The 15180-nt window shown below is 34.4% G+C and overlaps 1 protein-coding gene across 6 annotated transcripts in view; it reads left to right on the forward strand.

Annotated features, from left to right (window-relative positions):
• Positions 1-15180, forward strand: part of Rufy3 (RUN and FYVE domain containing 3) — a 77701-nt gene that overhangs the window by 31740 nt on the left and 30781 nt on the right. For all 6 annotated transcript variants that reach the window (XM_076864497.2, XM_076864496.2, XM_076864495.2 and 3 more), the window contains one exon: positions 14555-14728. In XM_076864497.2, the coding sequence (XP_076720612.1) occupies positions 14555-14728 (174 nt within the window). The remainder of the gene's footprint in view (positions 1-14554; positions 14729-15180) is intronic.

The raw sequence follows: 15180 nt of genomic DNA on the forward strand, positions 1-15180 counted from the left end.
CCTTAGCACCACATAAGAATAAATAAATGAATAAATAAATAAAATAAAGATATTGTGTCCATCTACAACTAAAAAAAAATATTTTTTTAAAAAAAGAATCCAGTGTGTAGCCAAATAAGAGCACATAATACATATTACAAATGGTTTCTTATAAGCCTAAAGTTGACATTAAGTACCTGTGATGTGCTAAGTTCTTAAAATTCATTAGTGTTTAATTTTTTCAACATCCCTTAAAAGGAGTTTTTGTGAGTATTTGGAGCTTCAGCAAGGCATTTCCCTGAGAAATTATGATACATTTGTAAAAATTCACATTCGAAATCAAAGACTTATAACCTCTAGGAGACAAGCTAACTCCCAGGCCTTGTAAACTTTAACTGTAACTTCTTTGTTTATGGTAATACTGCTAGAGGAAGACTATATCAAGATGAGAGATTGCACAACCCTGGATACATAAACAATGGAGAATCACTTTTTGAGCCCATTCAAGTACTTCTCTGGAAGGAGAGAATTTAAGCCGTATCCTTCATCCAAAGGGCAACTATATAGGGAACATAGCCATGTTGGCAAGGAATGTTTCCCAGCCTTGTCTTTTGCCAACACCACAGGATGAGCCAGTGACCAAGAGCTCATACAGTGCCTGCATCCCAGCCCTGTCTCAACATCAAAGCCAGGGCCTCTCGGTCAGACCACACTGCTGTCATTAATTGAGTTACCATGTACCTTAAAAGCAAATAGTTAACAGCAGACCTGATTAAATATTTCCAGAGCTATATAATTAGTCTGCTGTTTTGTTCCTCTTAGATCTAAAACAGAATAATAGCCAGGAAAATAGTAAGCCTTAAATAAACTATGCTTCCTAATTCAGGGCCATTGTACAATTCCAGCCTTGTGTCTGAATTTCTTGACTAAAAAAGGTCTTTGTTCATATACACTTTTTTTAAAAGATTACTAAATTGTGTTAAGTGCACCATTTTAATCCAGGTGTTTGGAGTGGTGGCTGCAATGTTTCATTTCAGTCACATGGCACTACACACACTGCAGAGATGCTGCTTTGCCTAGTCAGTGTTTTGAGCAGGGATTCTGAGGCTGTTTAGGCAAAGTAACTTTAGAAATCCCCCTTAACCATATGCTTTAACATTTCTTTTTTACATCTGGCACAATTCTGATTTGTGCAACTCTGAATTATTAATTATTTCTAGAAAAAAAATATTTATTAGAAAAATTTTAATCCAGACCTGTCTGTGGTAGGGCTTTAGATCTTTAGATTCCTCTTCTCTGTAATTTGTTAATTATTATGATACAAAATAATGTTGATTGTGTGTGTGTGTGTGTGTGTGTGTTTTATTGGGGATATAACCAGGGCGTTATACTGTTAGGCAAGCATTCTACCCCTGAGCTACATTTCCAGACCTTTTTATTTTTATTTTGAGTGCAGAGGCTGGCCTTGTTCTTGAGATCCTCCTGCCTCCGCCTCCAAAATCACTAGGATTATAGGTGTGCACCATTATGCTCAGCTTGCCTGCACTTCTTTGACTAATATATTAGATGCTGCCATTATTGTTGTAATAATTTGGATATATTCCAAAGGCACAATTTTAAAAATATATTTTACTAGTCAGGTGTGGTGGCACACGCCTGTAATCCCAGCAACTCAGGCAGCTGAGGCAGGAAAGTCACAAATTCAAAGCCAGCCTCAGCAACTTAGCAAAGCCCTAAACAACTTAGTGAGACCCTGTTTCAACAAAAATAAATAAATAAAAAGGACTGGGGATATAGCTCAGTGTTTAAGCACTCCTGGGTTTAATCCATGGTTATACACTCTAAAACTTAGCTATGCCCTAGCTCCTGATATCTATTCTTTATTACAACAAAATCCTGAGATGCTAAAATAAAGAGAAAACATTAAAAAGAAAAGACAGGTGAGCACCATAGCACATGCCTGTAATCCCAGTGGCTGGAAGACTGAGACAGGAAGATCATGAGTTCAAAGCCAGCCTCAGAAAAAGTGAAGCAACTCAGTGAGACCCTGTCTGTAAATAAAATACAAAATATGACTGGGGCTGGGGCTCAGTGGTTGAGTACCCATGAGTTCAATCCCTAGTACAAAAAAAAAAAAAAAGGAAAAGATAGCCCTTTTACCTTTCTGGGAGAGGTAGGTTCTCAACTGATTTCATTACCCTGAGAATCAAAACTTTATAAACTTTAAAAAAAAAAAAAAAAAAACAGAAAATGTGTCTGATAGAGATAGGCAAGTGCTCTAAATGGGGCTTGCCAAAGGAAACGTCAGAGAGATCTCTGGTACCCACTACACATTTCTAGGTACCTACCTAGAAATTCACTTTCCAGATCTTTCTCTAACAAATCTTAGAGGATCTTTATATTTTGCTTTAGTAAGTAGGATTTTATTTGATTAGATGACAAATATAGCTTCAAATTCAATAAAATAAAGAATAAAATAGGATCTTCATACTATTGATTTGTAAAGTGACATACTTTTGACTTGCAAGTCTGTAGAGCAAATGATGTATATAGTTAAAAGTACATTCTTATGGATCTGTGATCCTACATAATATATATCTGTAGCATATTATATTGTCTGAGGATTTTACCTGAAAACCACCTATGCAAATATGTCTAAATATAATATATGTCAGCACCAATTTACTATAAAATTATAGTAGCCAACATTTGTTGTATTTTTTTCTGTGTAAGATAACTTCTAAGTGCTTTACATATATAGATCCATGAATCCAAAGTTGTTTTTAAAACCTCTGGAAATCACAACCTATTTTCACAAATTTGCCAAAGCTTATTTGGTGAAAAAACATGACTAAATTTACTTGAGGCTGTTTGTAGTTCTTGTCCAATTTAATCTGAATATTCACTTATTTCTTGCAAAAATATTAATGTGTTTAATTATGGGTGCTGCCTCAGATCATAGTAACTCTGTATGCTGAGTAAACAGTTAGCTTTATTGAATTTTAAGTGCTTTATTTTGTGTATCTTCAAAGCAGTATCCTTTCCTTTTGTGTTTTAGGAAAGGACAGTGTGGAGGTGTTATTTTATTTGTTGTTAATTTAAAAAAAGTCACTCATTTGCATCTTGAGATTTGTCCTGGTTCTAAAAAATATTCAGCTTCACTGAAATGATCAAAATAAATGTTGAATGATGTTAATGTTGAATATACTTAGAATACAAAGTGTTTAATTTGGTTTCAGTAGAAAAAAAATCTCTGTTGCTGTTTTATGGGATATGCATTTTTCTTTATGTTAGAAACTTTTAAATTACTAATCTTATCTTTGAAACATATTTTGTAATCCTTGTTGATACCTCTGCTTAGTAGGTTATATTCCCAGACTTTTTCAACTGTTAATCTTTGAACTAAACAGAAAAAGTACTAAGAACTTCCCTTTCAGTTATCCTTTTGGAAATCTTATTTAATAGCACTTTTCTTTCTTGGCTTGCATGACATTTTATCTTTCTTTTCCTTTCTTTTTGCCGTTTGCAAAGACTCTTGGGAGGATTTGACAGATTTGGTGGAGCAAATGCGCGATGATACAGAAGGTGCGTGCCACACCAACATCTTTCAGCTTTTTTCTTTATTTCTTTTTTAAATTTTCTAACCACCTTTTAATTGTTTTCCATAAGAAGGAGTGTCGGATTTAGGTTTTATTTTCCATGGCAGTAACTGAGAAAACTTTATGCTTGTGAGTCCAAGTAAAATAGCATTAGTGTATGTTTACGCTAATCTTTTAGGATATTCATTAAATAACATGTTTAAAAGGGACATTATTTCAAGATCACATCAAGTTTTTCTATGGCTTTTTTTATTGGGAAGGATAAAATTTATTATATATGTATATGTACGTGTGCATGTGTGTATGTGTGTGTGTGTGTGTGTGTGTGTGTGTGTGTAAATTTCACAGTGAAAAACAGATCCCAGGAATCTAAAGTGTTCTGGAATGTTGCTATGATTTGCACATTCCCAAGGTATTAAACACTTTCAGCTTTAACATATAAACAGCATTACTTCCTAATGGAATTATTTTGACAAGTAGCACATATTTTATAATACATGAACATTTCCCAACCCAAAAATTATTTCTTCTGTAATTCTTTCACATAAATATAACTGTATCCAAAACCAAGCTTACTTTGACCCTTTTCTCCAAATCAATTACTCAAATTTTTATTTCTGTTTATAGCACACCGTTCTAGTGTCACTGGGCAGAAACTTTGGGGTATTTTTGACTTCTCCGTTTCCTTAACAGATTTTCTCAATTCAACCCTTTCCAATTACTTCAGTTCTTCATGGCGAGCCATTTGATCCTCTTCCCCAAAATTCATTTTACATAAGTCTTTTTTTTTTTAATTTTTAATATTTATTTTTTAGTATTTATTTAGTATTTAGTATTATTTTCGGACACAACATCTTTGTTTGTATGTGGTGCTGAGAATCGAACCCGGGCCGCACGCATGCCAGGCAAGCACGCTACTGCTTGAGCCACATCCCCAGCCCCTTACATAAGTCTTTAAGATAAATCATCCCTAGTAAATTTTAACTACATTGAATCCCTGTTCCAAACTTACAGTAGTTCCAATGCTTTTGTAGGATACAATAGGAAAGTTTCATCTCTTGTAATTATCAGCTACATAAATAGCCCTAAGACAGGGCCCAGGTATCAGGGCCTTTCAGGCTTGTTATAGACCAGTAAAGAGGTCCAAGAGGCATTGTCTCCCCCAGCATTTTACAGGCGAGGCACAGAGGAATGAGGAATTTTTTCCAACATCCCTCAAGGAATATGAGATAGACAGATCTAATTGTTCTACATCAGATATTTAATTGTTCTAGGTCACAGTGATGCCCTCTAACATCTGTTTAAATTACTTGTATGGAATAAACTGAATAAACAGGGAACTCTTTGACTGTATTTCCCACCTAAATGTCTTATATTGTATCAAAAAAGAAGTCTGACTATTGTCCTAACGTGTTTCCAGAGATATTTCTAGGTGGTGTTTTTTGGCATGGAATTCATCAGGTAAAGATACCTGAAGAAGTTTGGAAAACTCTCCAAAAGTAAAATTGATTATATTATGATATAGCAGCCCAATGAAGAAATCAGTATGATCTCATAGGGAATGCTAATGCAAGCTTGGATTATGAAAGAACATCTACTAAAGATTAAAGAAATGTGTATCTAGCCAAGATGTACAAAAGAATGGTTTTGGAAAATAAGTCACCAAATAAGCTCACTCAATGCTAAAGCCAGTTGAATGGGCTTTTTTTTTAAATTTTGTTTGAAGATAACAAGAAAACAGTACTAGTTTATTACTGGAGGCTAGCAATTAAACCATGACCTGAAGCAAGAGAAGGCAGAATTTCCTTTTTACTTTTAATTGTGAAACTCTTTAAAGTGTATAAAATAAGAAAAAATATCATGATGGATTTTCTATCTCTATAACCTAGCTTCAGTAATTGTCAATATTTGCCGGTCTTACTCTGTTTCCACAGCTTTGTTTATGGAACATTTTAAACTGCAAACTTTACATCTTATCATCTGTAAATACTTAAGTACCACACCTAATAAAATTAGCAGTAAATCTTAAAAATATCTAATACTCAGCCCATTTTCAAAATCTATTGATTGTCTCAAGTAATGTCTTCCTGTTGGCTTATCTGAATCAAACTCCATGTAGGATATGCATTATTAAGTCTCTTATAAGTCTCATTAGTTTTTTTAAAATAATAGTTCTGTTGAGATACAACTTATATACTATAAAGACTACCACTTTAAAGTGTACAGGTCACTGGTTGTTAGTCACAAAATTGTGTGCTTCTGTCACCACTATCTAATCCTAGAATATTTTCATCACCCTATAAAGAAATCCCATACATATTAGTAGCCACTTTTTATTTCTACTTCCTCTCAAGCCCCTGACAACCACTAGTCTATGTTCTATCTCTATAGATCTGCCTATTCTGGACATTTCATATGAACAAAATCATAAAATATTTGGCCTTTATGTTTGGCTTCTTTCATTTAGCAGGTTTTCATTATTCATCCATGTTGTAACATGTATCATAACTTCATTCCTTTTATGACCAAATAATATTCTATTGTATGAATACACAACATTTTATCTATCCATTTATCTATTGGTGGACACTGGACTTGTTTCTACTTTGGGGCTAATTAGGAGAAATGATATTTTGAATAGCAATATGCGAAGTTTTATGTTTCACATTAGGACTATATCTAGGAGTAGAATTGTTAGATCAAATGGTAACCTTTATGTTTAACTTTTTGGAGGACTGCCAGTCTATTTTCCAAACAGCTGTACCATTTTCATTTCTATCAGCAATGTACAAGGATTTTAATTTCTCTACTTCCTCACTAACATGTTTTTTTCCTTAAAAAAAAAAACTATGGTAAAAATTGTTTCTGGACTCTCAATATTCCATTAATCTATGTGTCTGTACTTAATGACAGTTCCACATCATCTTGATTACTGTTGCTTTGTAGTAAGTTTTGAAATCAGGAAACGTGTCATCCAATGTTATTCTTATTTTTCAAGACTGGCTGTTCTGGGTCCCTTTCATTTCCACATGTACTTTATGATAAGTTTACCAATTTCTGCAAAAATACATCTGGGAGTTTGACAGGGATTGCCTTGAATCTGTACATCAGTTTGAGGAGTACTGTCATCTTAGCAATATTAAGTCTTCTGATTTATGAACATAGGAAGTATATTTTTTTTGATCTTTTTAAATTTTATTCCACAAGATTTCTTCATTCTCAGTGTATAAAACTTGCATCTCTTTTGTTAAATTTATTTGTAAGTATTTGTTCTTTTTGTTGCTACAATAAATGGAATTTATAATAAGAGATTAATAACAATAAAATAGAACAGTAATAAAAATATACTCTAATAAAAGTAAGTGAATATGGTTTCCTCAAATGTTTTATTGTATATCTTAGCATACAATTTTTTCAGTTTTTTTTTTTTTTTTTTTTTTACTTGTTGAGAACTTTTCACTTTTTCATGTAAAGATCTTTATAGCTTCTCTTTGGCATATACAAATAGCCAGCAACACTATTCTGCACTTTGGGACCATTCTTAAGTAAAATGAGGGTTACTTGAGGCAATAGCACAAGATTTCATCACACGAATCACAAAAGTCAGTATATGATTTAAAACTTACAAATTGTTTATTTCTGGAGTTTTCCATTTAATATTTTCAGACCACAATTGACATCCTTCAGAAAAGAGGAGATTGCTATACAATTCAGTTTTGTATATCCATCTTGTACCCTTCAACCTTGCCAAACTCATTTATTAGCTAATACTTTTTCTGTGTGTGTGGAGATCCCCTCCCTGGTACCGCATACTGGGGATAGAACTCAGAGGTCCTCTACAGGAATATCCCCAGCCTTTTTTCTTTCTTTTTTTTTTTTTTTTTTTTTTAGATGATGTATTGCCAAGAGGCTAGCCTCAAACTTCTTTTGTACTGCCTCAGTATCAAGTCTCTGGGATTACAGGAGTATGCCACCATGCCCAACTTGTGTGTGCAGATTCTTTTGGGAATTTTTTTTTAATATACAATATTATGTCAACTACAAATGATTTTACTTCTTTCTTTCCAGCCTGAATGCCTTTGTTTGTTTTCTTGTCTAACTGCCCTAGCTAGACCCTCCTGTATAGGGTTGATTAGAAGTAGTGGGAACAGAAATCTTTGTTTCTAAACTTTGGGAAAGACTTCAGTCTTTTGTATTACTTTTTCATGGATGCCTTTTACCAGGTTAAGGAAGGCCTCTTTTCTTCCCAGTTTGTTGAGTATATTATTAAAGGATGTTGGATATATCAAATGTTTTGTCTGAACTGTGCATGGTGGCTCATGCCTGTAATCCCAGCTACTCTGGAGATTAAGGTATCACAAATTGATGGTTAGCCTGGGCAATTTAGCAAGACCCTGTCTCAAAATTTAAAAATTGAAAATGAAAAGGGTTGAGTGTGTAGCTAAGTGATAGCCCCAAGGTTCACTCTCCCCATACCAGTACCCCCCCCCAAAAAAAAGTGCTTTACCCTTTTACCCTATTGAAATATCACAATTCAAATACTGTTTGTTCTTTATTCCATTAGTTTAGCATATTACATTGATTTTTATATGTTGTACCAACCTTTCATTCTAGTACAAATTCCACGTAGTCTTGCTATATAATCTTTTTTGTATATTGCCAGATTTGGTTTGTCAGTATTTTGTTGAGGATTTTTGCATCTATAATCATAAAGAGTATTGTAATTTTCTTATGTTCTTATTTGTTTTGGATCTCAAAGAAATCCTAGTCTTATAGAATGAATTGACAAGTTGCTTCTTCTATATTTTGGAAGACTTGTGAAGGACTGATGTTAATTCTTTAAATGATTGATATATTCCAGCAATGGTCCTGACCTCCTCTATGGGTCTGTGTTTTTGTTTTGTTTTGTTTGCAGTACTGAGGATTGAACCCAGAGCCCTCTACCACTGGGCTACATCCTAGCCCTTAACTAGCTCCTTTAACAGGTTTCAACCCAGAGAAAGTGTTACTTAAACAAATTTTCTCTTTATATCTATTGAGTAGAAGTACATAACAATATCTTAAATAGCATTAAGCAGAAAAGATAGATATGAATATAAATATATAGATAATCTAAAGGTCCTAAGACTCTAACATTTTTAGTAAATGAGAATTGATAAAGGTTCTCAAAGAAATAAATGTAATCAAACTAATTATTTTTAATGAATTTTTTAGTACATTCAGTTATATCTTTCACAACTAATGACAACTCATTTATGCCCACTTACATTCTAAAACAATTATAGCAAAAGTTCAAAATAGATTTACTTAGGAATTATTGATCTTTAGTTATTACCAACATATAGGGTAAGTTTTCCTCTGTGTATTTTTCTGTTAGTGATTTTAATTTCATATAATAACTCCCAGGTATTATTGAAAAGCCTGAATAACAACTGTTTTGTTTCTTATATAAGATAAAGCTTTGATCTGACAAATAATCAGAAATTCTGAGGAATAACTGCTATCACGTTTCATAAATTATTCCCACTTGACCAGGAACTGGGTGTAATGTAACATACTGAATACTAGCATAACATTAAATATACCTTACTTTTCCTTCAGTTATTTATAAAACGTTTGAAGACTGTGTATGAGCATTAGTCATTGCACTAGGAAATGAATTGAGGTCTTGGTCAGATGAGTGGTTTTCAGAATAGTGTGATTCACCATCATTCTTAGTCACATGACTTTGGACTCAACTTTGTCATCACTATTAACTAAATGAGTTGTGTGACTCTAATTATATGGAAATTTGCAGTTCAAAAAGATGCAGTAGTCACATGGTCTTGAAAGAACTTTGATTGGAAAACCAATCAATGTAGCCTATTATTCTTTTTTTTTTTTTTTAAGTATGAGGGATTTAACCCAGGGGTGCTTAACCACTGAGCCACATCCCCATCCCGTTTTATTTTTTATTTGGAGACAGGGTCTTGCTGAGTTGCTTAGAACCTTGCTGAGTTGCTGATGCAGGCTTGAATTTACAATCCTCTTGTCTCAGCCTCCCAAACCACTGGGATTACAGACATGCGCCCCTGCTCCTAGCTCATTTTAGCTTATTATTCTAACTGTATTCCCTACCAATGTGATTTGTACCAGCATCCATCTAATCACCAAACTTGAAATGTAGAGATTATTTCCCATTCTTCAAGTTCTGCCTTTTCTTACATGTACAAATGGTCATTGAGTCTTGAAATCATGACATTTTACCCCAGAATGCCTCTCAAAGCTACATCCCTCTTCTCTATACAGCATTCTCTATTGTAGTTTCATCTTTTATTACTCTGCTCAACTATTGTAGTAGTCCCTTTCTTACTCCCCAACTTTAGAGTTCAGGCTCCTTTTCAATTCATCTTCAACAAGAATGCTAAAATGACGTCTCAAAAATTCAAATTTTGTGACATCACACCTTACGTTAAAATCTTCACTGAGTTTAAGGTAAAAAACATACTCCTTAAATAATGTCCTTAGCAATCAATCCTGTCTTGGTCTTGTGTCATTCTCAACACTTAATGTGAATCGTAACTCCTGGCATGTTTTTCTGAGTATGCCATGTTCTTTCATATTTCTGTTTACCCAGTCCATTCCTTCTATCCTGTTCCCTCAACATCTCTACTCCTATCCCTTCCTAACCTAATTTATTTTTGTCCTTTAAGATGAACTTAAAAGTGTCATCCTCTAAAAATGTATGGATACATATCTGCCCCTTAAATTTGAAGGGAAAATAGAGAATCAGGTCAGATGCTCATCATCTGTATATGTTCCCATAGCATCCTATGTATAGGATTTCTATTTGTAGTGATTTTGCAGTGCTTCTCAAAGTTGGAAGTACACTCAAATATAGAGAAAATGATATTATACATGCAGCCTGCCTGAAACCCTAAAATGATGTCATTTTTCTACTATATTTGCCTTAAAAATATGGAAAACTTACATTCAATTCTATAAATAGGCATATTTTATTGAATATAAAGACATGAAAAATTATTTTTCCTGGAATAAAACTGATTACCGTTAAAGATGATAATGTTTATCCTGAAATTTCTAGTGTTCACTATACACTGTCCCCTCCTGTTCTCCAGAAATTTTTATTAGCCAAGTTTGAAAAAGAGAAAAGTAAGCACTTTGATGGCAGGACACTAGGCCTGTTAACCTCTATGTTCCTAGCATTAAGCCATGTCTAAGCACAATAGATGTTCACTATTAATTAAAAAGTAATTCAATGAAAGTTCAGCATTGGAATAACAGTGTTAAATGTTAGCACTGTGAAATTTTTAAATTTTTGTTATTATTCTTATAGAAAAAATAAGACTAATAACACTGTGAAAAATTATACTTTTTTTTTTTTCTTTTTTTTTTGTGCAGCTGAGGATCAAACCCTGGGCCTTACACATGCTTGACTAGTGTTCTGTGACGGAACTACAACCCAACCAAAAAATTATGCATTTCTTAAAAAATCATTCTGTCCTATACCATGTGACAAAATCTTTTTTTAACTTTTTGTAAAGCACAAAATACATTAGAAGACCACGTATGTAAGCTTTCATATACTCAATAAACTTTTACATACTCAACACTCTCAAATAACCAACATCCAAATTCACAACAAAACTTTACCTCTGCTTTTCCTCTGTGCTCTCAAGTCATTGCAGCCCTTTTTATAGCATAGATGAGTTCTGCAGTTATTTTATACTCAAATACAATTTAAGACAAGTAACAAAACAGAAAAAATTTAGTAGTTACTTTCAGTAATTTACTAACTAGGAGACATAATTAAAATTTATTTATTACTGATCACATTATTATTTACTGTCTAACATAAAAATGTTCATAAGCATTAAATAATACTTATTGTAACTTCTATGTTAATTAACTATGAGAAGTACATTCCTTTTAAGCTCTTATGTCTAGTAGTCATATTACCTGATTCTTGTTTGACTTTTGTTTGTTTAAACTGGCAGTTCTCAGCAGGAGGGGGGGGCCTCCTTTTTTTTTTTTTTTTTTTTTTTTTGTCTCCCAGGGGACATTTGGTAATATTTGAAGACAGATTTGGTTGTCATAACTGAAGGATTCTACTGACATCTAGTGGGTAGAGGCCTGAACTACTGTGAAACTTACTGTGACTTGCTGCTTGTCACAGTTTACAGCCTGCTTCTAATCTAGTGAGAATTAGTCCCATGGGGAAAGCTAGATTTGAAGTAAAAAACATGCCCCCATGAAAAATAATTTCCTAGATCAAAATGTCAGTCATACCAAGGTTGAAGGTAGAGTTTAATAAAGAATGGTGGCACTAATCTTTCTATAGCCTGTTCAACCCAATCCCAAACCACATGTTAAACATTTTTGCTACTGACTACAAGAGAAACAAAATGAGACAGTGTAGATGGGTTGGTGTGAGTACTTCTGCAAAAACCTCTCACAGCATGATATTAACTTCAAATCTGGCTCTCCCCATGGGACTAATTCTCATGAGGACTAGAAGCAGGGTTGTAAACTGCCACTAGTGGCATTGTTAAATTTTGTTAATTAGTTTCTGAATTAAAGGTCTACAGGCTTGAAGCACAGCAAGTGTAGCCTTACAGGCAGGCAGTTATCCCAGTCCAACAGCAGTTTCCCTGCCACATATTTCGAGGGGTTAAGTGGGGAGTCCAGTTGCTCTCCACAAACATTCATGCCCATACACCCAGTGATTAGAGAAAGTTTGAAACATAGTAGTACACAAAAGTGCTGGTAATAAGTAGAAATTAATATTTGACAAAGTTATTCTTCATGGCTGTCTTTCAGAAAATAGTTTTGTGTATATTTCACTATGAGCTTATTCTACCTTTTTGTTGTTTGTTTTTGTGCTGAGGCTCAGGCTCATGGTCTTGTGCATGCTAAGCAGACACTCTACTGCCAAGCTACACCACCAGTTCCTTCCTGTATCCTTAAATAAGTTGATCTACCATGACCCAAGAGAGCTGCATTTGAACCATAGTCCTAAAACATTTGTTGATATGTGAGAAATAATTAATTGGAATATGGATAAATTTTTACTTTTATACAAAGTATTCCTCTAAAAATATTACCTGAAGGGCTGGGGTTGTGGCTCAGTGGTAGAGCGCTTGCCTAGCATGTGTGAGGCACTGGGTTCGATCCTCAGCACTGCATATAAAGAAATAAAATAAAGGTCCATTGACAACTAAAGTATATTTTAAAAATATGTATATTACCTGAGAAAATACTAAACATATCAAGATTTGTGTACTTGGAACTTAAATGTGGACGCCCTTAAACTTAACGGAGAAAATTAGATTAGAATTTGGCCATTTGATTCTGCTTATTTAACTGTGAAAGCAGATATAAATGAAAACATTGTGTGAACAAAATTATTTGGGATAATTTTCATAAAATAGTTTTATGTTAACTGCATTATCTGTGTTATGAAAGCACATGGTTTAATTAGTACTTTAGTTTTCCTAAGAAAAAATGGAGTGTTTCATAGACCTCTGGGCCTTTTTTCAGATGTTGTTTGGGGGGAGGGATTTTGTTGTTGTTGTTTTGTTTGTTTGGGGTTGTTTTGTTTTGTTTTAGGGAGTCAGGGATTGAACCCAGAGGCACTCAACCACTGAGCCATATCCCCAGGAATTTTTGAGACAGGATCTCGCTAAATTGCTTAGGGCCTTGCTAAATTGCTGAACTGGCTTTGAATTCACAATCCTCCTGCCTCAGCCTCCTGAGTCGCTGGGATTAGAGGTATGGGCCAACATGCCCAGCCTTTTGTAGTTTTTCATAGAAATTTGATGTTTTGAGATACATGTAGCATAATGGAAAGAACATTAGCTTTCATGTCAAACCTAAGTTCAAATACTGCCACTTGTGAACTGTTAACTTTGAACCACTGTATTCTTCTGTGCCTGCTTCAGTACCTGAAAAAAGGGAGAATACTTAAATGGTAATAGCAAAGTAATAAGTAAATAAGGTAATCATGTAAAAGAATGATCAGGAGGAGGAAAGGATAAACATTATTTGGAGTCATAATTTCATTGAAAGGTAGATCATAGTGCTTAAGAGCACATGGTTTGGAGTTGGACACATGGGATCTGGACTCTGGCTTGATCACTGATGACTCTCTGTGCCCATGGACCAGCTACAGCTATTCAGTAGACATAGAATGTGATGTGACTTGTGCAAGATCATACATTGAGTCAAGAAACAGCAGTTGAGGTTTTACTCTCTTTGTAAGCTTAAGTTAAGCTTTACTCTCCCTGTACAGTGCCTTGCACAGGTTAAGCACCAATAAATGAGGGTGGTAAATGCCTAGACTGTTCTGAGTTCTGTCAGATAAAATGTGGTACTTAGTCACTTTCCTCAGATAGAATTACCTTTGGTTCTGAGAACCACACACTATATTCTAAGTCTTAAAAATTCAGAAGTTAAGTTCTATTACCATATTATACTAATAATGCTTCATTTAAATAAAAATGATGATTAGTATAAATACTAATAACACAGTTTACGTACTTTATTGTTTTTTCCTACATTGGCTTTATTTTTAGAACACTTAAGAAACTATAGAGAGAGGGGCAAACTAGAGTAGAAGCAGAGAGACCAGTGTGAAGGCAGCACAGTAGTGAGCTATGATGGGTGCCCAGATGGGGTGGTGGTAAGAATATAAAGACTGTACTTAAGGCTAAAAAAAAAAAAAAATGTAAATTTTACTGCTTCATCAAAGATGCTCTAAAGGGCAGTAAACATCTTATTTTTTCACAGCAAGTACATGGCCAAGAAGAACATACAAGTTTTACAGTATGGTGCCACTTCCTTGCTTTATCACAAGTCACCACCAGTATTACCTACCATTGCTTTTATACCATCAGTGCAAATATCACCATGGTGAAATCCCACTGGATTTTACAATTCCCAGTAACCAAACTTCATTCTCTCCCCTGTGGCTGCAGATCCAAATTATCTCATGGCTAATGAACGTATGAACCTGATGAACATGGCCAAGCTGAGTATCAAGGGTTTGATTGAATCAGCTCTGAACCTGGGGAGGACTCTAGACTCTGATTATGCACCCCTGCAGCAGTTCTTTGTGGTGATGGAACACTGTCTGAAACATGGCTTGAAAGGTGGGCTGTGGCCTCAAAATGTAAATGTGCATGCAGCTGTTTCCTAGCACTACATAGTCAAAAAGAAAGTATTCTTTGAGGAGCTAAAGCATAAGACTTTAATTAATAAAATTAATCCATTGGAGTGCAACCTGTATGGGAGCAGAGCTATGGTTGTCTTAAAAGACTTATAGGACTTAAAAAATACAGATTATTAAATGTTAAGAATTGGAACGGCCATTATAAGTAATTAAATCCAATACAGCAGTTCTAACCAATTGGCAGGCAATATAGGCCTGCCTATAATGGGTCATGACTTGCCCAAGGTCACACAGGGACAGAGCAGGTGCTAGAATTCAGGTTTCCTGACTTTTGTTTCAGTACTCTTTCTATTTAACCAGGTTTTTGAAGCAGAACCTAGACTTGTTCACCTTCACTTTCTCCCTTCTCAATATTCAGTTTGGGAAACAGTC

This window comes from Callospermophilus lateralis, chromosome 8 (genome assembly GCF_048772815.1).
Source record: "Callospermophilus lateralis isolate mCalLat2 chromosome 8, mCalLat2.hap1, whole genome shotgun sequence".
Lineage (NCBI taxonomy): Eukaryota > Metazoa > Chordata > Mammalia > Rodentia > Sciuridae > Callospermophilus > Callospermophilus lateralis.